The sequence below is a fragment of the Pinus tabuliformis genome, chromosome 5_2 (assembly GCF_031772625.1).
Source record: "Pinus tabuliformis cultivar Carrire ecotype Pingquan chromosome 5_2, CPIR1, whole genome shotgun sequence".
NCBI classification, from domain to species: Eukaryota; Viridiplantae; Streptophyta; class Pinopsida; order Pinales; family Pinaceae; genus Pinus; species Pinus tabuliformis.
Window position 1 is genome coordinate 503,836,047 of NC_142306.1, and position 26,967 is coordinate 503,863,013.

Genomic DNA, 26,967 nt, shown 5'->3' on the forward strand with positions numbered 1-26,967 from the left:
TCCAACAACTTGCTTAACCAACTCGCATTGCCTCTGAGAATTAGTGGCAACTAAAACGATCCTTTGTCACTGCGCACTAGATAATCTGGCTACTCGCTTTGGAATTTTGACCTCCCTCTGTAGAATAAAATCGACCTCCTTGTGGAACTCAGAAATTGGAAGCAATTTTTGAAGATTCTCTCTGGAAATTCTCTCCCCAATCTCTCCTGCTGAAAACCCTTGCTGCTGGTGACACCCACTGTAAGGCCTTCGTGAGTGAAGTGCGACGGGCACTGGCGACTCGTGCACGAGAGCGGGCGCGCGGAGGAAATGTGCGACGGGAACGCGACAAACGCATGCGACGAAATGTGACAAAATGAAGAACACTTATGCGACTAAGTGTTGAGCGTGAGCTTTTATATGCGATGTGAAAAACATATGAAAGCCGACTTGTAACATGGTGCATATGGGCATACGATGATGGTTGTGGGGTCGGCCATGGGGCTGCACACCCCATGTAAACCCACGTTGATAATGGTATATATTAGTGGAGCTTGAGCTCATTTGTTCATCATCGAATCATCACTTCTACGCATAAGAGGGGTAAAACCTGCGCAAGGGAGAGATAGAACTGCGCATATCTCATGCGCTCTATCAAGGTGCAGTTTTGGTGTATTCTTGTGCCGGTTGAGGTGAAGGCAAGTGTGCCGGGGTTCAGTTTGGATGCAGATTTGTGCAGGACTTGGTAGAGAGGAATAAGTGGCTCGGGTGAGCACTTCTCTTTGTGCAAGGGTGCACATGATTGTAAAAGCAGGTTGCTTATCTTTGTAAATTTGTCTAAGTGTGAGGCTTGATTCGGCCAAGACACACTTGTGTTGTAAATCTGATATTCTTAATAAAATTGTCGCGCAGACTCACATTACGGGGAATTGCCCCTCCCCTTTATACTTGTTGCAATTGTTGTTGTTCTCGGTATAATTGCATGATGATAATGAATGAGTATGAGCTTCATTAAGTATAAAGGATAATTGCTTTTACTTAGTTGCGAAACACAAGCTAAGTATGTTAATGTGGAAGTAGGCGTAGTCCACGAATGTTAGTATTGGTGAAAAGAATGCGTTCGGTGGTGCCGCACCTTGCTACAAGCGGTTGGAAGACTACCGCAGGTGTAGGGGCGTGACAGGTGGTATCAGAGCAGCTGATCCGGGTATTGAAGGTTGTAGCTGCTACACACCTTCACCGAAGTGAAGGTGGTATCAGAGCAGGTCTGAAGAATTGGAGAAGTCTTGCAGGAAGCTGGTGTTGAAGCTGTTGAGCAAGGGTTGCTCGTGACAGGTACTTGCAGGTGAAGGAAACCATTTCACACGAAGTGGAACAAGGGTCGGTTCAGGTTGCAGGTGACTTGGTAAAGATGTCTATCTGGCAGAGATTGGGTTTTGCAACCTTCGAAGAGTTTGAAGGAAGTCTACTTGAAGAGTCAGAGGAAGTAAGACAAGGATTTGCGGGATATGGCAAAAGATTGTTCGAAACAAGAAGTGCTCTTCATGCTTTGGCTAAGAAAGGGGTTTCTAACCAGAATGAGGAGGAAGCCTCTCAACTTGCAAAGGAAATGGACTTGCTTGAAGCAGAATTCAAGGAACTAGAGATAAGACATGAATTGAATCAGAAGAAGTGGGATTGCCTAACCCTTGAGGTAAGGCATCTCAAGGCCTTGAAGAAGAAGGTTGAGTCTGATGAAAAGAATGATGATGCTTCTGTGGAGATGATGCAGATACTTGGTGCTTCTGCTACTACGGAAGTGGCCTCTAGAAGGGATCCTGAAAGGAACAAGTTGGAGTATGTTCAAATGAAGGTTGGAGGTGCTGATGTGCTCACTATGGTGGATAGTGGGGCTTCTCACAACTTCATGGGTGAAGATACTGCGAGAAGAATTGGGCTGAAGTTTGTACCGGCAAAGGCACAAATGAAGACAGTGAATTCTCCTCCTATTGAGATTCTTGGTATAGCTGAGAGGGTGGACACTACACTTGGTGAATGGACTGGGAAGGTGGACTTCACTATAGTGCGGATTGATGACTATGAAGCTGTATTGGGGATGGAGTTCATGAAACAATTTGATGCTATGATCGTTCCACATTTGAAGAAGCTCTACATTTATGATGGAAGGGAAGATGTACCCATTGGTGTGCCAACCATTGGTGTGACTAGGCCTGATTGTAAATTGGGAGTGATGCAAATGGAGGATAAGGAGAAGATGAACAAGCGGTTGTCTAGTGTTGAGACAAAGCTAGTGGAGCAGTCATTGGTCATCAAGACACTTTCAGATAACATCTTGGATTTGACAAGGAGGCTAGAGTTGGTGGAGGATGATGATGATGATGATGAGGTATATGTGAGACCGGATGTCCAGAAGGAAGACCGGGTTGCTTATCTACAAAGGATGGAGATTGAGGATCCTGATAGGTGGATCGAGTTGATTAGTGAGGGAGAGCCTTCAGGCTCTACTCCCTCTACATCTTCTTAGATGGATGAAGAAGATGGGGCTCATTGTTAGCTGCTCATGGCAGTGAGTCCTTAAACATGTTTGAGCAGGTATGGCTGATGGTGCAGGGATGGCTTGGCATCAAGCATCATGACATGTTGCAGATGAGATGGATGGAGTTTCCATGGACCTGAGCATGGATTATGGAGATGGATTCTTGAGGAGTCAAGGGTGTGACAGATGTTTGAGGAACAGCTGGTGATGGCATGAGGATGTTCACTCTCATGGATTGAGCGTGATGGTTGGATTAGCTACCCAACTAGTTCAGACATGAGGTCCGGATGTGTGCAGAGATATGTTGGCATCGTGCTGGAGTATCATGGCAGAGGTTCACATGGAGACACATGATGAGGTCGACACGAGATTTTGCAGTGGAGATTGTGGCAGAGGGGTCGATGATCATGGATCGAGATGATATCTGATGGAGAGCATAACGTTGAGGTGCATACCTTGGTATGGTGAACTTGGTGGCAGTTGGTCACTAAGTCGAGGCATGATGGAGATGAAGCTCTACATATGTTGCAGGGATGTTTGCTTTGTGTGGAGGAGTCAACATCATGGATGATGATGATCTTGGTGGATGGCTACCGAGATGGTATGTTGTCGAGGACGACAACGATTTTAGGTGGAGGAGGATGTAAGGCCTTCGTGAGTGAAGTGCGACGGGCACCGGCGACTCGTGCACGAGAGCGGGCGCGCGGGCGGGCGCACGGGCGCGCGGAGGAAATGTGCGACGGGAACGCGACAAACGCATGCGACGAAATGTGACAAAATGAAGAACACTTATGCGACTAAGTGTTGAGCGTGAGCTTTTATATGCGATGTGAAAAACATGTGAAAGCCGACTTGTAAACATGGTGCATATGGGCATACGATGATGGTTGTGGGGTCGGCCATGGGGCTGCACACCCCATGTAAACCCACGTTGATAATGGTATATATTAGTGGAGCTTGAGCTCATTTGTTCATCATCGAATCATCACTTCTACGCATAAGAGAGGGGTAAAACCTGCGCAAGGGAGAGATAGAACTGCGCATATTTCATGCGCTCTATCAAGGTGCAGTTTTGGTGTATTCTTGTGCCGGTTGAGGTGAAGGCAAGTGTGCCGGGGTTCAGTTTGGATGCAGATTTGTGCAGGACTTGGTAGAGAGGAATAAGTGGCTCGGGTGAGCACTTCTCTTTGTGCAAGGGTGCACATGATTGTAAAAGCAGGTTGCTTATCGTTGTAAATTTGTCTAAGTGTGAGGCTTGGTTCGGCCAAGACACACTTGTGTTGTAAATCTGATATTCTTAATAAAATTGTCGGGCAGACTCACATTACGGGGAGTTGCCCCTCCCCTTTATACTTGTTGCAATTGTTGTTGTTCTCGGTATAATTGCATGATGATAATGAATGAGTATGGGCTTCATTAAGTATAAAGGATAATTGCTTTTACTTAGTTGCGAAACACAAGCTAAGTATGTTAATGTGGAAGTAGGCGTAGTCCACGAATGTTAGTATTGGTGAAAAGAACGCGTTTGGTGGTGCCGCACCTTGCTACAAGCAGTTGGAAGACTACCGCAGGTGTAGGGGCGTGACACCCATGCTGTCAATGTGCCCTTGCTATCACTGCAAATCTATCTCACGAATGTGTTTTCCAAAGGCCCATCGATCTCTTATAATCTCTCATTAACGAGTCAACAACCACAATCTAATTCCAATCGATGGCTAAGATCATATTGACTTCTAAAAATCACTTTTTCTAGAAGTATCTAGAGCAAAATCAATTTGTCTCCCATTTCCCTAAGTTAGACCTGGGAAAATAATTAAAACTGACATATTAATTTAATTAAGACAATTTATTTAGGAAAATTTCAATGTGTATTGAAGATAATTAATCCTCTTGTGTACCTTAGTCTCATAGACACCATTTGAGGCTAGAACACCTGTCCGAGCTACAAAAAACTAACATTGAAGTCCTCCAACTTAGTTCCTGGCAGATCACATTCTAGCCCAAGCGTTTTTGTATGGCTTTTCCACCAGATTAAAGTGTGGTCCACTAACTTCAGTCTAGCAAATGATACCTTTTGTTTTTCATCTATATGGTGAACGTTTAAATAAACTTATAGTTGTTGCAACCAAAGATTCAATTTCAATGCATTGATCTCACTTTGGTGTGGCTTTAGGTCCACTTTCACTTCCATCTTGAATAGGATTGTGAAGGGTTAACAACAGTGGAACTCAATTGCGCTTTCTTGGGTTCTTGACTCCGTTTTTGTGTCTTCATTATCTCCTGGTTTCCCCTTTGATCTGATATCTGAGTTAGAACATTCGACCTCTCCCACCAGTCCAAAATTGCTTGCTAGAGTTGCCATGAGGAGGTTCATATTGCGATTGATATTGACAACTTTTGCTTCCAATCTTGCAAATCTCTCTTCTGCTGGGTCTTGAGGGTTATTATGAATAGACTTGTCAACTATGACTATGGTTCTGTGACTTTCTTCTTAAACTGGTTCCTGTATCCTTGCAACTTCCCAAAAAATGGCCCAAAGCAAACTATTCTGATACCAATATCATTTGTAAACTGTTGTGGATATTCCATTGGAACATTTCATCACAACAAATCTCATAAAATAGTAAAATCTTTACTGTGAAGGTTAATTTTCCTTAGACCTCAGATTCCTTAATTACTAGTTTAGTGCTTAATTGTATGAAATGGTTGAAATGCACAAGTGAGCAATTGCATCCTAAAGATGGGCAAAAACTCATGACCAACAAAACCGTCCTCCTTATTATAGCCGACACTCAAGGAACAAATTACTGACACACCTAGTGAAAGATAGTGCTAGTAAGACGTCAGCTGGGCTGACCAAAAAGAGCGTAGGGTAGGCTTAGGATTTTGACGGAACCTGCCCTTGCACACTCCGGACTAAGGAAACATCTTTTCATAGAAAGGCACCACACTTGGAATGTGGCACCCGGTCACAAGGCACCACCTCTTGAATATGGCACCTGGACCTAGACACAAAGGAACACCAGCTGTCAGTTTTACTGACCAACGTTGGGCTGATTGAGCCCTCATACCGCTGCCATACCCAAGGATGAAGGCTCACAGGAAGACAGCGCACTGTCACTCCTCCACTCCATCCACCCCTCAACACGCGGGCACAACGAGGACACAGCCGTGAGCACTGGAGGAGAGGGACAGGCTAAAGGGACATCTAATTTTAACGGTAGAGAGCCAAATCATCCTTCGAAGTGCTAGCAACCTGTACAAGACATGACCAGACACGGACACAACCGGACAAGACATAGTGGTGTTTAAGCACTTTTTAAAGGTGTGACGTACTATTTTTTGCACCCAATGGCTTACGGCTCAGTGTTGCTTCAAGCTCAATATTACCAGCACGGGGTGAGGCGCATACGAGTATAGTCAATTTCATTCCTGAGACGGCGGCCCAACCCAGGAACACCATGTCTTGTGAGAGACCCAGCTGGACATAGCAGGACTCGAACCCTGCGACCCGATAAAGGCTCTAACCGCTGAGCTATATGCCCCGATCTCAGACTCACTCTCAGACTCTGACTCACGACTCACTCTCTCACTCACTCTCAGACTCTGACTCACTCTCAGACTCAGACTCCGACTCCGACTTGCAGGATTCTAAAAGGTTATCATATCCTTCTCTGATTTTTTACTCTAAAGGGTGCACCTAATTACCTATGACTTTTTTACAATAGAGAACATAAAACACTCACTCGCCATCCATAAATAAACACAAGATTTACCTTGGGAAACTCATATCTGAGAAAACCCAACTAGAAGGTGATGTTGCTCTGCTCTCTTTTCTCTATTATGGAAATATGCAAATACAAAGAAAGAGTCACTCTTTGTGGAGTTACTTGAAACCTGTGGCCTATAAGGATGCCATAGTTTCTTATCCCCCTCAGTTCTGTTCTCTAACTTCCCGCTCCTAGTTCCTCTGCTCAACTATAAAGCAAATACATTGACATAAATTGGAACACCCCACTTTTAGTGGCACTGTATTTAACATTGCTCAATAGCCATAAATGTCACAGGGTTCACCGAATTCAAACCTTGAGGTTCAAAATTCGGCAAATCTCATTAAATTTTTTCAAGTTTGTTGCGGTTTGGCATTAAAATTCTCCAGGTAATGATACAACCTGCCAGCCAATCATACAGTCTGATTTCTGAAGAACGAATGCCCCTGTTTTTCTGGACTATTGAAAAAGTTGACGAGAGAAAGAATAAAATGCCCAGTGTAGTAAATAAGAGATTCAGCTCATCAATCTCGTTTGACATTCCATTACAGAAACTAACTGATCCTTCAAATAGAACCAGTATGTGACGAAGGGGATGCAGTCTGCACGTGATTGCAACTGTGATGACGGATATTCTTTAATTGTGAAACTGTGTCAATTAATTTTAGTGTCTGTGCTTTGAACCTTTGCAGTCTGATTCATTTCCGTGAGTCTTTTAATTTTTTTGCAACAGTCTTTTAAATTTTAGCGACAGTGCTTTAAATATGCTATATATGTCAGATATTAACCATTTAGAATGTTATTTATATATTTATTTATCTATTTATTTTTATTTTATGTTAGTTTTGTACTATTGTATTATATATATATATATATATGAAATTTTATTTATTATATATAAAATATCTTATAAAATATTTATATTTTGAAAAAATGTATATGGACAAACCTAATGGCGAACCTTATGAAAAATTTGAATTCGAACTGAACTTCATCCTTGTCGAATTTGAACTCGAACCGGAACCATGTGACATTGAGAGCCATCTAGGGGTAAGGTTTTGACTTCTTCAACCCTTAGAGTTATTGTTTTGGACCTTCTGGAATCTTCTTCAAAGCCCACACCTAGCTTGTCGCATATGCGTGAGTAACTGGGGTTGACATGGCATCCTTTCCTACCATGGTGGTCAGCATGGTAAGTCAATGTGTGGGGGCATAACTTTTGCATACAAGCTCTTATTGACATGATTTTTGTGTTATTGAATAGGTCTTTGAGTGTAGATCGATGTTAAGGGATCTGAGTTAAAGTTGAGAAAGTTTTGACCCCAAAAAATGCTGTTTGATGCCTCAAAATGGCTTCTGGAGGTTTCAAACCCCAATTTTCCAAGTTGGGACCTCCTGTCAAAATGACTTTGCAAGATGATTCCTCCAATCTTTTCTACTCTAAAAGCATTGAGATAGATGGCTAATAATATAATGGTCCAATCCAGATCATTTGGTTCTTGGAAAAGAGCAAACAACTAAAAATAACAGTTTCTCAGAATCTAGTAGAACTGATTCTGAAACATGCTCTAGTCACTGTGAAGACATGGATGCATCTGAAATGGAACCTTCAACCAACATGATGGAGTCTGGTTCGATCATAGCTTTCCAGTTACCCAATCAAATCTCATGGTTAACATTGCTTAAGCTAGCCTACTGAGTTAAACATGTTTAATTAATATTTAGATGTCCATTATATTATTTATCATTACTATTTAGTACATTTTGGCATATTAATCGCATGCTATACTCATTCCTTTTTACTCTGCAAGGATCTTGCTAGATTTTTTGTCGGTTCCCCAATATTTTGAGGGATACATACATTGGGTTTCCTTTAGAGTCTTACATGATTCCTCTTCTACTGGCCCTTCCTGGATTCCCTATGGATGCTCTGTCAAAGTTCAGTTTAGACTCAGGAAGGTCCGGGGATCTACAAAATTCCTTGGCCCAGTTTCTTTTTCTGATGCAGTTATATTCATTTATCTATCGCAGGGGAAACCAGTCACTAGAACATACAATCATTGCTGCCACCAAGGATCACATAGTGCTGCTGCAAAGAAAACCTCCCCTGGCTCAATATGATAGCCGGCTAACCATACTGAGCAAGGCTAGCCAGGATACAAACCCAGCTGGCGGCATTATCACTATGAGTTTCAATTGCTCACACTACCCCTGTCGGGCACTAATTTTTCTGATGCAGTTATTTTCACTTGACTCCCCAGGATTTTATTTATCCTTCCTCTGATATGGATGGTCTGAGGTCTTCTTCTCTCTACTCTCTTGCTTTAATAATTTCTGGCAACATTTCAGGTTCTGGATATTGATTCCCCAGGATTTATTTTTTCTTCCTCTGATATGGATGGACTCAGGTCCTCTTCTCTCTACTTCCCTGCTTCAATCTTTTCGCAACATTTCTAGTGATCTTCTGACATAGATGAAAGTGAAAAGGATAGGGAATATATTTCATATTTTGTTTGATTTCTTTTTAAGATAGATTGTCTAGTAATTTTTTTTCTATGTGGTTCATGGATCCCGGAGATCAGTGACCACTACGTCCACGGAATAGTTGTACCAGGCAGATCCAGCCGAAGGGATCACTTCTTGCCAGCTCAACCACGTAGCCTGACCTTGAGAGTGTCGAAAGAATTGAACCCGTGACCTCACAATAGCAAAGGTGCTTTAACGATGGGGACTCGACCAATTGAGCTAACCCTTAGGGCTAGATAGATTGTCTAGTATAAAATAAATTGTATAATTTGTAATTATTATGGCTTTTAGTTACAGTGTATTAAATAGATTAGTTGAGGTTTACAATAAAACTGTTTCTTATTAGTTGAGGTGGTGGCATTATCACCGTGACTAGCAACTACTCAGGCTACCCCTGATGGGCATTAATTTTTCTGACGCAGTTATTTTTACTTGACTCCCCAGGATTTTATTTATCCTTCCTCTGATATGGATGGTCTGAGGTCTTCTCTCCACTCTCTTGCTTTAATAAGTTCTGCAACATTTCAGGTTCTGGATATTGATTTTCCAGTATTTTATTTTTTCTTCCTCTGATATGGATGGACTCAGGTCGTCTTCTCTCTACTCTCCTGCTTCATTGTTTTTGGCAGCATTTCTTGTGATCTTCTGACATAGCTGAAAGCGAAAAAGATACGGAACATATTTGATAGTTTGTTTGATTTCTTTTTAAGATAGATTGTCTAGTATAAAATAAAGTTTGTATAATTTGTATTGATTATGGCTTTTAGTTACAGTGGATTAATAGATTAGTTGAGGTTTACAATAAAACCACTGTCTTGCCTGAACTTTCTTTCTTTGCCTAGAGTACTTACTGGCATTGTTTAGTGCTAAACCCATTCCATTTCTTTCTCGCATCTATTATATGCATTTTTAACCTAAGACAATTCTTGTTGTGAAGTTCTTGATCGTGCATGGTTGTCTTGAATATCTTCTTCTATGTTCTTTTGCTTTTATTGTGGTCGGAGCCCGTCTTTGGAACTTTCTATCACAAGCGATAGCATTGGTGTTTTTGGCCATTATTTGTCCCATGTTTGTATGTTCTTTCAGATACTATCACTGTTACTTTTCATGTTCTATGTTCATGTTCTATGTCTTTATTGGAGGTTGCATTTGCTTTGTTCCTGCAGGGCGCCCAAGTGGATAAAGAAAATATTTGCGTTAGTCACGAACAATGACTTGAAGGGCCCTGTTTTTCCATTTTTCTTGGACATTGGTGATGCAGGTATTGAACATGTGTGATCTGAAGTCAAACTATGAGCCTTGTAGGCAAGTATGAATGTAGACAGATGTTTGTAGATGTGCTTTTGTCTAGATATAATACAGTTCCTGGCTGGAGACAAATGACATTGTAGTCGAAATTATTTCTTATTTTTCATACAGCAATTCTTCCTGTTAGGATGTATGTATAAAGAAATTGAACATGGCTTAGTGAGGAAATCAAAATTGCAACTGTGGATTGCAGAATGGCTTAAGCATTTCTGCTTCCTGCATTATTTGTTATTCATTTTTTCTGATAAAACGTCTTATATAATCTCTTTGGCTAAGCATCTGCTCTATGAGGGGGTGTTTCTATGCCATAAAGTCACCAAGGATTTGTACTTGGCCCCATCCGCACCCACTCGGGGTGTTTTGAACCTGGGTCTCCAGGTTTACATAAGCCCGATCTCGTCACTGCCCGATCTGAGACTTGTGATAGTCTGATGAGAATTCTGTTCTATTGTTGAATTAAGGCTTCTGTGATCCATGTCAAGTTTTTTGAGGAGAGTCTTCGGCGGAAATCACATAATAATACATTTGTCGACGCGTTTCGAACCAACAAGTGTGGTTCATCGTCAGGACAAGTTGAGGAACCAAATCATGGCAGCAGTTTAAATAGGGAGAGCAGATCAACCAATAGCTATAATAACGGCTATATTTGACTAGGAAACAGCTATATTTGACCGGGAAACTGTACCAGGAAACAACTATATTTGATCGGGAAACTGTACTGGACCGAGGGATAGGGATAGGGCCATTCAAAAAAAGTTTGTTATATTAACTTTATTACTAAATAGGAATAAATTTAACTGTTTATATTAAATGAGTATAAACTAATAATAGATTCATTATTATTATTAAAATAATATAAATCAAATATAAATTAATATTAGATATCATTTTGGGATTCAACTGCGTTAAGTAAGTCATTCACGTATGACCATTTCCATGACAGGTAGTTTTAACTGACTAATTTCTCATGATTTTTGAATAGTTCACTTAGCACTCATTGCATCGGGTGATGCTCACAGGGGTGAAGAAGTGGGATTGAAACTAGTGAAATGAATTAATATTATTTAGTTAGTTAGATATTAAATCAAAGGACCTTTATTAGTTAAATTCATTTTTAATTTCTTATTCATTTATATTAAAGATATAATGGGGTAATTAGCACCAATCATTAAATTTCTTTATTAAAGTGAAACTAATTATATTAATTATTACACCATCTTAATAATTAACTAAGGTTTAATTTGATAGATTTATTATTCTTATTAAAGCTATACAAATTACAAACAAAATAATATTATTAATATAGAATGAAATAATGAGAAATTTTTAGAATTATTTATTAAGGGGCCAACTTACCCCGTTAGTTAGATCATGGCAATATCTTATCATTAATAATAACAAAGTTTTTTATAAAAGTTTATTTAAGTAGATTAACCAATTGACCTCATACTAAATTAAAGAAATCTAACAGTATGGAATTAGAATATTAAATTAAAGAACTAAAGATAAAGAATATAGCTATTCCTAATAGGCTAGTTAATTCATTCATGACTATACCCAAAGGGTTGGTAAGATCAATAGTTCATAACTTTAAAATTCTATCAACAATTCTATTTCATTTATTTATATCATAATGATAATGGAAAGGATTATTATTACTTACTAATCTAGAGGGAGGGACAGGTCAGAAGACGAGGGGGAAAAAAGAGCAGAGAAGACCTCTCAAAAAGGAACAATGTATGTGGTGGGGGGAGGATGCGGGGGGGGAGGCGGCTAGGAAGAAAAGGCGGGGACCCAACAATTGCTAATATTCTAGCCGTCATCTCTATTGAGATTGCTCGGCCTTTTCTCAATTTCTATAGCTTCCCTAAATTTCCAGTGATGGAAATGCGCAACATTGGCAATCACACGGTCCTCTTCAATACATACATGATGTTTAATACCTAGGGAAAAATAACTTCGTTTCTCCATTCCCTGACAATGGTGCCAAAAGATGTTGTAGCCCTGACGATAGTTCTTGGCTGCAGGGAACCAGTGCTCGGTGTTGACCACTACGTGTCAACGACCCATAGCAGTACACCCCCTTTTTTCGCAAAAGGAATAGTGCCTGACTGATGTGTTCGTGCCGTACAACTATGATCATCAGTTTCACTTCCAAGATGTTATGTAAACCCTTTCTGCATATGTATAATGTAAATAATCTCAGCAGATCCGTGTCGTCTATGTAATTGCCTAGGTAAACCTACTTTTCTGGTGACGATCTACATTCTGGAAGGTTTTTTGTCTCACCGATCCATTCTCGGATGGTCGACAGAGTTTTCCTTTAGTCTTACCCCAAAGCCAAAATGGATTTGGTCACTGGGATCTTAGGAGAGTCCTAGTGTTCTAAATCGAGTCTATGTAAAAGTGATTTGGGAATAATCCTAACTATTTGGTTAGGTTATTTTATTACAAATTGTTTGGTCTGCTAGATTATATTTGTGTTGCAGAAATAGGTAGTCTGTGAGGGTCTATTACAAATGGGTTTTCCCCCTTATGATGTAAAAAATATGAAAATCATGATGTAAAGTGTCTTGAGGGTTGGAAGAATAATTTACCCCCTCATAGGATAATTGATTAAATTTTCAGGCCAAAAATTAATTAAAACACTAAGCCAGAAATTCAATTAATTCTAGGTCCTAGGTAAATTTAAATTCTCCAAAGGCAAAATTCGTCGGTCCTTAAAAAGTAAATTTTAAGATGGTCCAGGGACTAAAGTAAATTAATTATTTTGATAAATTTTAAGCCTTTGATCCCTGAGGTTAAGTCAAAGTCAAAATTTTGGGGAAATTAATTCAAAATTTTAATTTTTGAATTAATTAAAATGCATTTAATTGAAAATTTCGAATTTCCCCAAATATTTAAATATTTCGACGGATGAGATTAAAAGAAATTTTAATTTTCATCAACGGTCGAGATTGCTTTGAGTCGTGTGCTTAGCAAGAAGCTCTTGTGTAATTTTTTTTGAATAATAAAGAAAGACTTTGGGGTTAAGTTTTGCTGGTGTTACTCTTCATGGGAATACTGTAAGATGTTTTGTTTTCATGCATAATTTTTTCTAAAGCCATTGATGATAGCTTCTAAAGAGTGGTTTTGAGTACAAGTATCTTGCTCAGTCGCTGGGGTTTGAATAAAAATCTTAATTCTGAACGTAATAGCAGGTATATCTATTTGTCTGAGTTTTATTATTATTTTTCTCGCTCTATTTTTAATGGCTGGATCGAGTTTTGCAGGGAAGTCTTGATGTTAGATCCTCAGGTGTTAGGGGAAGTTTTCAGTTGGACCAGCCAATTCCTAATCCGTGTTTTCTGAAGAGCCCAGTAAAATTAATCCCGGGCTTATCATAAGATTTTTTGTTGGTGATATACGAAGGGTTTTGAACTAGCACCTCCTTAAAATTTAAAAATTTAATTGTGTGTGGGAAATTGATAGATCTGGCTGTTGAGAGCCTTAGATCATCAGATCTGGGCGCTTAGTTGGACTCATACTCCTTAGATCTGATAGATCTACCATTCTTGTGCATAGAATTGTAAATTATTTTTGATTTTCTGACTTGGTTTTTTTTGGGTTTTAGTTTTTGTGTTATGAAACCAGCTCAAGAAAAGATAGAAAATATAGATCAACGCCTTAGAATTCAGCCTCTTCGAGGGGGCAACCTCCTTTACATTACATAAATGAACAATTCTTGGATGATACAAATGACAAAACCTCCTTTCTATATATAGGAGTCTAAGGAGTCACAATATAATCCAGCCGACCTAACAATAATAATATAAAGCAGTGTTGCACGAAGCGCCCCCCCCCCCCCCCGGATCGAAGCTCCGAAGCGCGCCCCGTACGGAAGCGCCTAGGAAGCGCTGTACGAAGCGCGCTTCGGAATTTTGGAAGCGCGCTTCGTGAAATTTTTAGCGCTTCCTGGAATTTCCGAAGCGCCGGCTCCGAAGCGCGCTTCGTACGGTGCTTCGGGCCGCCGAAGCGTGGCGCTTCGGAGCAGGAAGCGTGCGCTTCACGCACGCTTCCGTACGCTTCGGCGGAAAGGGGCGCGCCCAAGGGAGAAAAACACATTTTTTTTTAATTTTTTTTTAAGTTATGTTCACTCAACCTTAAGGGGGTGGGTTAGGGTGAGGTTAGAGTGAGGTTAAGGTGAGGAATGAAAAGAATAAAGCCCCCATTCATTCCTCATTTTCTCACTTTGAGTTTATGAGAGTTGGAGAAGAGAAGAGAGGAGAAGAGAAGAGAAGAGAGGAAAGGAGAGGAGAAGAGAGGAGAGCTTGGAGGAGTGAAGAAGGAGGAGCTAGGAGAAGGAGGAGGAGCTTGGAGCAAGAGCTTGGAGGACTTCATCTACAAGAGCTAAAGAGGTAAGTTCAAACCCCAAACTCCTTTGTTTTTTTGAAATTTTTTTTGTATTTTTTTCCTCCCTCTCCTACTCTTTCCCATTGTTTCTACTTGCTCCTTTATTTATAGGTTGCCGTTGTCCACCACCTATATCCATATTCCAAGATGGTGTTCTTTTGGCTTCTATGTATCATTCCACTCTTGGTTTTAATGATGGCAAGGGTGAGGAATAGAAGGGAAGAAACAGAAGAGGACATTGGTGATGGTCCTAATAGTAGTGACCCAATGTATGATGAGGAGGAAGGGTTTGAAGAGGAAGGGGATGAACTTGAAGGGGACACTGAAACACAAGATGGGAAAGCTACATCAACACCCTTGTGGAACTATGTGACCAAACTTGATGGGGGAAAGGGTGGTGGATCTTACAAATTTGTGTGCCCTCATGGTTGTCATGGAGGAAACCCATATTGTGGTTCATATACCCGTCTGAGGAGGCATCTTTGTGGGGTGCTGGACAGTGATGAAAAAAAGGGTTCTGTAGGGGTACAAATTTGCCCAAACATTTCAACTGAAGAAAGAAGAAAATACATCCAAATAGAGATCGCTGCACAACAAAAAAACAAGAAACAAAAAACTCATTCTGAATCAAGTGCAACCTCTAAATTTGGTAGTTGCTCATCTCCTCATGGTACTTCTGCAAGCTCTGGAGGTAGAAGAACAATAGGGGATTTCCTTAATGTTGCTGGGAGGGATGATGTGGATGGAAAGATAGTCCGTTTTCTTTGTGCTTGCGGTGTACCATTCAATGTGCTTCGCTCTCCCTATTGGCATGAAATGGTAAAGGCCATCAATGAAGCCCCAAAAGGATACAAGGCCCCCAACTATGAGAAAGCTAGAACAGTGTTATTAGAAAGAGAAAAAGCTAAGGTTCAAAGAGCTTTGACACGTTTTACAAATGAGTGGGTAGATTCTGGGGTATCCATTGTATCAGATGGGTGGACAAATATTAGAAACCAACATTTGATAAATGTTCTTGGTGTTTCTTCTAGTGGTGCAGTATTTATTGCATGTCATGACTCCTCCTCCATCACTGCATCTGCACAAAACATTGCAGATCTCCTATTGAAATCAATCAAAGATGTTGGTCTGAATAATGTGGTTCAAGTGATCACAGATAATGCAGCAAATTGTAAGGCAGCAGGAAAAATTATTGAGCGTACTCATCCACACATCTTTTGGTCTGGGTGCCTGGTTCACACATTGAACCTTTTGATGCATGATATTGTGAAACACAAAGAATGTGGGTGGATTGCTGAGGTTTACAGGAGAGGGAAGCAGCTCATTAAATTCATCACAGGGCATACAAGGGTAAACTACTTCTATGGCACTTACTCCAAGTTGCAATTGCTTAAAATTGCAAAGACAAGATTTGCTAGTTATTACCTCACCTTTAGGCGGCTAGTGAAGGTGAGACAAGCTTTAACTAATCTGGTGTGTGCTGAAACATGGGATGAAATTAACACTGACATAGATGGTGCTAATGCAGTCAAGGACACTGTTCTTGACAGTTACTTTTGGGGACAGGTTAAATATGTTTTGCAATTCACCAAACCAATTTATTACATGATCAAGTTTGCAGATTCAGATCGACCAGTAATTGGGGAGGTGTATGAGCAAATGGATAGCATGTTGGGGCAGATTAAAGACATTGTTGAGCCTAAAGATATCAACTTGTACAATTATATTCGTGTAGAGGTGCAAAACCGATGGGAAATGCTAAATGTTCCATTGCATGCATTAGCATATGTTTTGACACCTAAATACTATCATCCATCATGGCTTTCAACACCAGCACCTGGGGAGGGAAGCAGGAGAAAACCACACCAAGATCAAGAGGTTCACCAAAAATATATGGCTGCATTGAGTAAATTAATCCCTGATGAGGAGGAGGCTGCATTGGTATGGAGACAGGTGAGCAACTATACGCTCAACACTGGTCCATTTGGGAGCATGCATGCAATTAAAGATCGAGAGACTTTTTCTGCTCTTGAGTGGTGGAACATGCATGGAGGGGGTACTCCACTTCTACAGAGTTTGGCATTGCGGGTGCTATCACAGGTGGTAAACACTTCTTCTGCAGAGAGGTGTTGGAGCTCTTATTCTTTCATCCACAGTGTTAAAAGGAATAGGTTGAATTTAGACCGGGCAGAGAGCTTGGTTTATGTTCATTACAACTTGCGATTGTTGTCCCATTACTGTGAAGATGCAAAGTCTAATAAAGACTTGTTGATTTGGGACAAGAATCCAGAGGAGCCCAATTTGGAGGATGGAGTGTTGCGACTAGAGCAATTATAGGATGCTCTTATCCAGGTATGTCCATTGTGGTATGAATTTTCCAATTTTCCCTTATAAAGCATTTCTCTAATTCATGTTTTTAATTTTTTTGTTAACTAGTGTTTTTTTTTTGCATGAATTTTTTGAGCGATTCTAGGATGATGATGACCGTGTTGATATGCCCCCACCCCACCCCCACCCCCATCTGGTCCCTTGGTTCCTAGGTTCCATGGTTCAACACCAACAACAGGGGGTTCTTCTTCATCAGTGTCAGTGCCACAACTTCCACAGGCACCATCTTCTTCATTGCCAACACGTGGAGGCCCGCCACCACGTGGAGGCCCGCCACCACATGGAGGCCCGCCACCACGTTCTATTCGTGGTGGAAGGAGGAGAGATTAGTAGATATATTCACAATCTACTACTTTTTGTCATAGATTACTCATTAGACTTGTAGACTTGTGAATTTGAATTTTGAACCTTTTTGGCTTGGCGGTGATGACCAAGTGACATATTTTGTAAACATTATTATTTGAATTTTGGACATGACAAATGTTGACAGTTGCTCACTTGCTAGATAAATCATAATATGCTCTATGTTTTATGTTTTATAATATGCTTAAATGTTTTATGTTTTATAATATGCTTAAAAATTTGATGTATGTTTGTAATAGCTAGAATATAGATGATTGTTGTACATACTAGTAACTAGAATGGAATCATGGATGCCATATCTATCTTGATTTATGCAAAAATATGCATGTTTTCATGTCTTCTACAATTAATTTGGTATTTGGGATGTTTGTTTTGAGTATAAATGCAAAAAAATATAAAATATATATATATATATATAGCAGACGCTTCCGAGGACGCTTCGCTTCCTAGATTTTTGGAAAATGACGCTTCGGCGTCCCCGCTTCCAAAAAACGCTTCCGCTTCGCTCCTGCTTCGTGCAACATTGATATAAAGCCACAAAAATAACAATAGAGGGATTCTATGGGGCACAGAAATAACAATATGGGGGTAATAGGGGCACAACAATATAAATAAGGGGTATAACTACAATAGTAATGGGGTAATCACTAGTATTATAGGGACCCAACATGCCCCTCTCCTTCAAAAAAGTGTTGTCCTCAACGCTTGAGTAGTTCTGGATACTTCTGCATAAAATTCTCATCCTCCCATGTGGAATCTTCAGCGGATAAGTTCTTCCACTTGATAAGATACTCTGAAATTGATCGATTTTGTAGCTGTCGAGTTCTTGTTTCTGTGACTGCTTCCGGTTCCAATATAATTTTTCCTTCCTCATCAAGTTCTGGCAATATTGTTTGAATTGGGAGCTTGTCACCTATAACCTTCTTTAAACATGAAACATGGAAAACTGGGTGCAATCGAGAAGCTGCAGGAAGCTCCAATTTGTATGCCATAGTACCAATCTTTTGCAACACCTTGTACGGACCATAATACTTTGGTGATAATTTATTATCCTTCTTAGCTTGCTTTAGGGACATTTTCTTATATGGTTGTAGCCGTAGGAATACCCAATCGCCTTCATCAAAACTTCTTTCACTGTGATGTTGATCTGCCTGTTGTTTCATTCTATTTTGTGCCAACACGAGGTTATCCTTTAAGAGTTGGAGGACTTGTTGTTGATGTTCGATGTGATGTTCCACTGCCTGAACCTTAGAATTTTCTCTTAAATAAGATGTGATGGATGGTGGTTGATACCAATAAAGTGCCATAAATGGGGTCATTTTTGTTGCTGTATGGAAGGAAGTGTTATACCACCATTCAGCCAGAGGCAACCATTTGACCCATTGTGTCTGTTTATCAGATACAAAGCAACGAAGATATCCTTCTAAACATTTGTTTACTATCTCAGTTTGCCCATCAGATTGAGGATGATAAGATGAGCTATGAGCTAACTGAGTACCAAGACAAGAAAATAATTTTGTCCAAAAATTTCCAGTGAAAATGGGATCTCTGTCACTTACAATAATCTTTGGGTTTCCATGTAACTTTTGAACTGTTTCCATAAATGCAGTAGAAATTGTACTGGCTTTAAATGGATGTGATAATGCACAAAAGTGTGCATACTTGGTAAGTCTGTCAACTACCACCATGATGACACTCTTTCCCTCAGACTTGGGTAAACCTGTGATAAAATCCATTGAAACCTCCTCCCAACGTTTGCTTGGAATGGATAAAGGTTGTAATAGACCCAGTGTCTTAATTGTTTCAACTTTATTTTGCTGGCAAACCAAACATTCCGCCACAAACTTTTGAATATCTGATTTAAGGCCATCCCAAAAAAATTCCTTCTTAACCCTGTGGTAAGTTTTTAAAAATCCTGAGTGCCCTCCTAAGGGAGAAGTGTGCAATTCCATAAGAATCTTTTGTTTTAGCTGGGAATTCTTACAGAGGTATAAGCGATCTTTGTACCATAACGAATCATTTTGCCAGCTAAATGTATCAGAAGTACTGGAATCTTGTTGTAGCTTTCGAATAAGTGCCCACACTTCTTCGTCATTCTTCCATTCCTCCCTTGCTTCGTTTATCCAATTTGGTTGGATAATAGCAATGGCACACAACAATGCTTCCACATCCTCATTCTTTCTTGAGAGTGCATCCGCCACCACATTTTGCTTCCCTTTTTTGTAGATGATTTCAAAGTCATAACCCAACATCTTTGTGACCCACTTTTGTTGCTCTTCAGAGGATAATCTTTGTTCTAAAAAGTATTTAAGGCTATCATGATCCGTTTTTACCTTGAAGTGTCTTCCCATTAGGTAGGGTTTCCATTTCTTAAGTGCATGGAGTATTGCCAACATTTCCTTCTCATAAATAGCTTTGCTTAAAAACTTTCCCTTGATTGGACGACTTTCAAAAGCAATGGGTCTTTCATCTTGCATTAGAACAACACCAATTCCATTTCCTGAAGCATCACATTCCACAATAAAGGTTTTTGTGAAGTCCGGTGTAGCTAAGACCGGTGCTTGGCACATTGCCTCTTTAAGATGTTCAAAGGCCTTTGTTGCTTCCGGAGTCCATGAAAATGAATCTTTCTTCAATAATGTTGTTAGAGGTGCTGCTATTCTCCCATAATTCTTAACAAACTTGCGATAATACCCTGTCAACCCAAGAAATCCTCGCAAATGCTTTATGGATGTGGGATTTTCCATTCCTTAATGGCTTTAATTTTGCTAGGATCTACCTTAACTCCTTCATGAGATACAATATGACCCAAATATTCCACCTCCTGGACTCCAAAGAAACATTTGGATCTTTTTGCATATAATTGTTTCTCCTCCAATAGTTGTAGCACCCTGTCAACATGTTCAACATGATCCTTCCAAGACTTGCTATAGATTAGTATATCATCAAAAAATACTAACACAAATTTTCTAAGGAATGGTTTGAAAATTGAATTCATCATACCTTGAAATGTTGAAGGTGCATTGGTAAGGCCAAAAGGCATGACCAAAAATTCATAATGACCCTCATGAGTTTTAAATGCTGTTTTCGGAATGTCTTCAATCTTCATTATGATTTGATGATATCCCGAACGAAGATCCAACTTGGTGAAGTAAATTGATCCATGCAATTCATCCAGTAATTCATCAATAACAGGAATGAAGAACTTATCTTTAATAGTGAGCTTGTTGAGCTCCCTATAATCCGGACACATGCGCCATGATCCATCCTTCTTGTGCACCAATACTACTGGAGCTGAGAAAGAACTTTGACTCGGTTGAATTATACCAGCCTCTAGCATTTCTGCAACCATACATTCAATTTCACTTTTTTGGACATAGGGATATCTGTACGGCCTGATGTTTGGAGGAACACTTCCTGGAATAAGAGGAATAGCATGATCATGATCACGCATAGGTGGGAGACCTTTTGGAGTCTCAAATACCTTGGCATGATTGTCCAGGACTTTTTGGAGATCTAGAGAAGTAGATGATTCCAATATGGAAACATCTAGCGAACATAATTGTGCAATTACACCTCTTTGCTCCTTTTTTAGAAGCTTTGTCATGCCATTAGAGCTGATTATCTTTCCTGGTTTCCCTGCAATACCCCTTAATTCAACTTCCTTTCCTTCCGTAGAAAATTTGATGAAAAGTTCTTGAAAATTAAAAGCTATTGTACCCAAGGATTGTAGCCATTGGACTCCTAGTACAACAGCAACACCTCCCATCGGAATGGAAAACATTGGGCTAGTCAATACATATTCTCCCATGGATAGCTTCATATTATGGCACTTTCCAGAGCAATTTATTGTTCCTCCATTTGCAATCATCACTTGACACACTGGTGCTGGATATAGGAAGCAATTCAATTCTTTTGCTACCCTACAATGAATAAAATTGTGGGTGCTTCCTGAATCAATAAACACTATTACCTTTTTCTTCTTGATTTGTCCTTCTATCTTGATGGTTTGAGGAGTGGTAATTCCCGCCATTGCATTACAAGATATGGTCGGATTTATTTGTTCTTCATCTAGGCTTTGTTCCTGGAGTATATCTTCTTCTTTTGACCTTTCTTGCTCCTTTTCTTCTTCCTCTTCACAATCTATGTAGAATAATTTCTTCTCAGCACACTTATGACCTTTAGTGTATTTGCTATCACAACTGTAACAAAGCCCTTTTGCTCTTTTTTCTTCCAATTGTTTTGGTGTCAACCTTATAGGTTGTGGAAGACTAGGGGCAACAACACTTCCGTCTTTATAGTTGTGAGTGGTATGCTTCTTGGTTGCCATTATTTTGCTTTCCATTTTTCTTGCTAACCTAAATGCCTTCTCTAATGAATCAGGTTCCCAAAGGCGAACATCATGTTGGATATTATCCTTTAAAGACCCTATGAACACATCAATCCTATGCTCCTCTGGAATATCTTTTACCCTTATGTTCAATTTTTGGAACTCCTCAATGTGTTCCATTACTGAACCCTTTTGTTTGAGACTTATCAATTGGCTAAAAAAAGTGTTGCTTTTTGTATCTTCATAATGTGCTATCAATTCTTCCGTAAAAATTGCCCAAGTGATAAATTGTTTACGAGAGCAAAGCCATTGATACCATACAAACTGATTTGGTTCCAAATATACAGCTGCCATACGTACCTTTTGTGCGTTTTGCACATTATTGAGATCGAAGAATTGCTCCATCTGTAATATCCATGTGGCGGGATCCTTGCCATCAAACTTCCTCATATCGATTTTTGGAATATGGTGATTCTTCGATCCAACATTAGCGTCTATGGAATCATGATTAACATTTCTTTTGTTCTCATCATGAGTTTCCTTTACTACCTTTTCACCATTAGTGACCCTTTCTTGTAGCAACTTCTTCAATTCTTCCATGTCTGTCTTCAAATCTATCTTCAAATCTGCCATTTATCTCTTCAAATCTGTTTTCGAATCATCCATCTTAGCTTCCATGCCCTTTATCTTAGATTCCACGCCATTTATCTTAGATTCCACGCCACTTATCTTAGCTTCTGTTAGCTTTTGTGAGCGTGACATTTGTTGCACTTGTTCTTGTAATTTTGATATATCATGTAGCATTTCTTCCTCTTCTTCACGAGTCATGCTAGAGCTTTCAGGTTCCTTACTAGGTGTTTGCATTTTCTTGCCTCGGGGCACCAGTTAGCGATAATAATGCTTTACTATGCCCTTTGAATTCCGTTAAACAAAGCTTACACAAAAATTTAAAAAAAAACTACACACCTTTTTTCACTTTATAGAAGCCTGATATTGAATCTGATGTATCTCTGTAATTTTGGATCATCCAGTTCTGAAATTGCTACCTGTAGTAGCCTTCTGCGTCCTCTTTCCAATGCCACAAGTCTGAGCCAAATTCGATTCTCCAAGGAAGATTTATGTGAAATCTCCCACAGCGACTTGCTTTTAGACTGGTTCAGTAGAGCGAACTTGTACGACGTGCCACGAGTCACTGTTTCAACCTTTGAATTTGAAACACACACACAAGAAACTACAGTCCGTCCTCTTTCTGTACCTTCTTACGAAATTTCAATTTGATCCCCAGAGAGAAAGTTATGACGATTTTCCCCAGGTCACCTGTTTTGAATGTAATTCAGGAGTCTGCAAAAAGACCAAAGCTCTGAAATTCGTACCCAAGGTTCAGTGCGATTTCTTCTCAAATGGGTTTTTTTTGCGACTTCTGAAACATCACAGAAAAGAAGTTATAGCGAAAATTCCACGATGACCTGTTTGGAGCAGCGAAACCCTAGAATCCAAAGCTCTGATACCAAATGTTATGAAACCAGCTCAAGAAAAGATAGAAAATATAGATCAACGCCTTAGAATTCAGTCTCTTCGAGGGTGCAACCTCCTTTACATTACATAAATGAACAATTCTTGGATGATACAAATGACAAAACCGCCTTTCTATATATAGGAGTCTAAGGAGTCACAATATAATCCAGCCGACCTAACAATAATAATATAAAGCCACAAAAAATAACAATAGAGGGATTCTATGGGGCACAGAAATAACAATATGGGGGTAATAGGGGCACAACAATATAAATAAGGGGTATAACTACAATAGTAATGGGGTAATCACTAGTATTATAGGGACCCAACATTTTGTCATTGTATATATCGTTTAGGTGTTTTCTTGTTGTCGTGCAACTACAGATCCGAGGAAGAAACCCGTGTAGAGTCTAGATTTAAGCCTTGGAGTGTAAGATTTGGATCTCTAGGGGTTTATTTGCATAATTTTGCAGTACAAGGTTTTCAAAAAGTTTTAAATCTGGAAAATTTTGTAAGGGTTTCAAATAAATCTGAAGCAAAATGATTTAACATTTTAATCAGAATATTTGGGGTTTTCTGGCTACCATGTGTCTTAGTTTTTCAATCTGCGGGTTGGGCCTTCATTTCGCTGCAAAATTTTGAAATTTTTTAGGAAACCATTTTCTTCTCCTTTGCTGTTGCCATTGCTCCTCCATTCCTGCATTTTTCCTTCCCCTGTTGTTCGAGCTCCTTGCCAAACCCTTCATGTCCCTTACCCTTCTCTTCTACGCTGCTTGTAGCCTTTTCCACCTGCAAGAAATGCCCACAGCTCCATTCGACTGCTATCCCAGACTCCAAATCCGTTGCCTTATTCCTCCACGCAACTCCTCCAACGTGCAGTCTTCTTCCTGCCACCATCATTCCTTACCTCCGTGGCTCCTTCAACTTGTGTCTCCCTTTCCCATACGCTGCCCCCTGCGTGCTGCCATCACTCCATTCGCTGCCTGCATTAAACCCTTCACGCTGTCCTTATCGCTGCCATCCTCCCTAACTTGTCCGCAACTCCAGCTCTCCACGACCTTTCCTCTTTACCTTCGTTTCTCACCCCATCCGCCCCTGCAATTTTCTCATCAAATCCGTGCACTCCACACTGCTCTGCCTGTAAACTCCTCTCCTTTGCCGCAACTCCCTCTTGCTCTTTCCCTTCGCTGGCTTACTTTGAGCTCTTTCATTGTCCGCCGTCAATGCCTGCACAAACCCAACACGCTTCAATTTTTATTATTTTTTATTTTCACTTATATGCACGAGTTATGTAAGTTTTTTTTTTAATTCTTTATGTTAGCTTAGGGTTAGGCTTCATATAAAATCGGTCTTTGGGTTAGACTTATTTTAAAATTTCGATTTCTTTTTTGGGTTCGTTGCTTTTCGATTTTTTATGTTTATTTTTTGATTTGATTTTGTTTTACATTTTTTAATTTTTTTATTTTACTTGTGATTTTGATTTTGATTTTTATTTACATTCAAAGCTAAGTTGCACAAAACGGGTAAACAGGTACGAGTTTTCGAAACGGGAAGTGATACGAAACGCGACCTCCCCAAATTTTGGAAACGGGGAAACGCGAATATATATATATATATATGTGTGTGTGTGTGTGTGCAATGATAAAGCATAAATGATACATTATAATTTATTACACTTAAACGTTAAGATTTAATTTACATCACATTTACTCATGAATGATCACATAATGAAAATAAAAATATCGGAATATCCAAAAGCAACCTTTATTATATATCCAAATCTCAAAATTAACCTTTATTTATATTAATATATGAGGCTGCAAGTACAATAAAGACTATAAGGCTGCAAGAGAGAGATCCAAATCAGGATTTTCTACATCCACATCCCATTCTTTAGAAGGACCACTGTTGTATTGGGAATCTCCTCCTACATAGTCGAACGACCTTAGTGCTCTTGATTAAATACACGTTTCATATCCTAGTACCCTACATGATTTTGATTATTGGGAGTTTCCCCTGCATAGAGGGCTTGGTTCTCTTGATTAAATACAAGTTCCATACCCTAGTACATGATAAAATCCAATGGAAACATTGCAATCCCTCCAATCCTGAAATCCTGAAAAACAAATAAATCTGCGGGATTTTGAGTGAGATCTAAAATTCTACTTTCTCCATATGAAATCCAATGAGGGCGAAAGTTGAAACCACTCTCAAACATCCCGAGTCATTTCATGGTAATGTTAAAAATTTAAGTAAAAGGATGAAAATGAAAAATAAAGGAGAATATCACTTTTACTTTAAGAATTTAACATTACCATGAACTGCATATCCCTCAAACTTCCTGATGAACTGCATATCAACACTAGGGCAAGAATTCACTTTTATAACTTTAGACACGCATTTAGAAGCAACAAGAAGTCACTAACATACCCTAAAAGTAAATTAAAAAACAAATTAAAAAAAAATTAAAAAAAACACAAGTTAATGAGAAAACGTGGGTTGTACGGCCCTAAAATGTGTTTCCGGTCGTACTGGCCACATTTCCCAAAATGGAAACGTGGCAGTACGGCCGGAAACGCCTTTCACGGCCATACCAAACGCGTTTCCACGTTTCGTACCCGTTTTCGTACGGAAACGGACCTCTATACCACGTTTCCTGCAACATAGATTCAAAGTACATAAAAAATTCTAAAACATTAAAAAGCCTAAAAAATTTAAAAAATTTAAAAATCTAAAACATTAAAAAATCTAAAAAATAAAAAATCTAAAACATCTAAAGTTTAAAAAATTTTCATTTTTGTGACTTGAGATTAGCAAAGAATTAAATTAAAATAGGATTTGCGCTAATATATTAAAAATTTTAATGTGGCCCATGGCCCATTAAAATTTCTATTTGTTAACCCTTTTAATTTACTTTTGTCACATTAAAATTTTGATCTCTTCATTTTACCACATTAAATTAATTTCCCAAGGAATAATTAAATTGTTCATCTAAAGTTTATTGGTGTCTTTTTATGGTAAATGATTTCTCTATTGGCAAGTGCGATTAATGTTTTAAGAAATTATATTGCCTAATGATAAATTATTCTAGATCTAGGTTATTAATGAAAATCATTTTAAATCTGGAATCATTGCTTCGCATTTAAATTTCATAATTTAATTGCTAGATAAAGTTTTGGGCATTGATCATTCATGATCGTCACTATTTGTCACATTTATAAATTGCTTTTATTTAGTCTATGGTTAATAAAGAATAAATGCACTGGTCTATAGTCATTTCTATGTTGTGGTTGTGTTAGTGTTTGATCTATTAATCTGAGTTAATCAAGACTCATTTACATTCGTGAAATTGCCCGTCTCTAAGTCTCCTAGAGCATGTGTTCAACAAGGTTTTCTCATTCATTCACCTTAGGGACTACCCCCCTTGAGTTGTCTAGGAGAGGGTCTAAACAGAGTGAGTAAGGATTGGAGTGATAACCCTTACTTTGAGCATTGTCGCGGTGCCTAGACACTTTGTGCGACAACATATTTAGGCGCCGTTGCCGGGGATAGAGTTTTTTTGTCCTTGGTCCTCGCGACATTTTTCTAATCATCACATCTTTTCTGCTATTCATTAACCCGTCAAGCGGCACAACATTTTTTGGTGCCGTTGCCGGGAATATTTTGCTCGGCGTTTCATTGACATTTCCTCATCATTCTTCTCATTTCTCATCTCTCATTCCAGCCGGCAAAGCCAACACTTCTTGGCATTGCCACCAAGGACCAATTTATTGGACCTTGGCTTTACGACATTTCATCTCATTTTTCTGACGTCATTTTGTCTCTCCATCCTAACTCTCGTCATCTCTCATCTAATCCTT

At 39.3% G+C, this 26,967-nt stretch overlaps 1 protein-coding gene across 1 annotated transcript in view; it reads left to right on the forward strand.

Moving 5' to 3' along the window:
* The first annotated feature begins 1,390 nt into the window (after positions 1–1,390).
* Positions 1,391–26,967, forward strand: part of LOC149159897 (uncharacterized) — a 171,328-nt gene continuing 145,751 nt past the window's right edge. Inside the window, exons 1-2 of the mRNA XM_089434460.1 lie at positions 1,391–1,672; positions 9,898–10,072. Of these exons, the coding sequence (XP_089290586.1) occupies positions 1,391–1,672; positions 9,898–10,072 (457 nt within the window). The remainder of the gene's footprint in view (positions 1,673–9,897; positions 10,073–26,967) is intronic.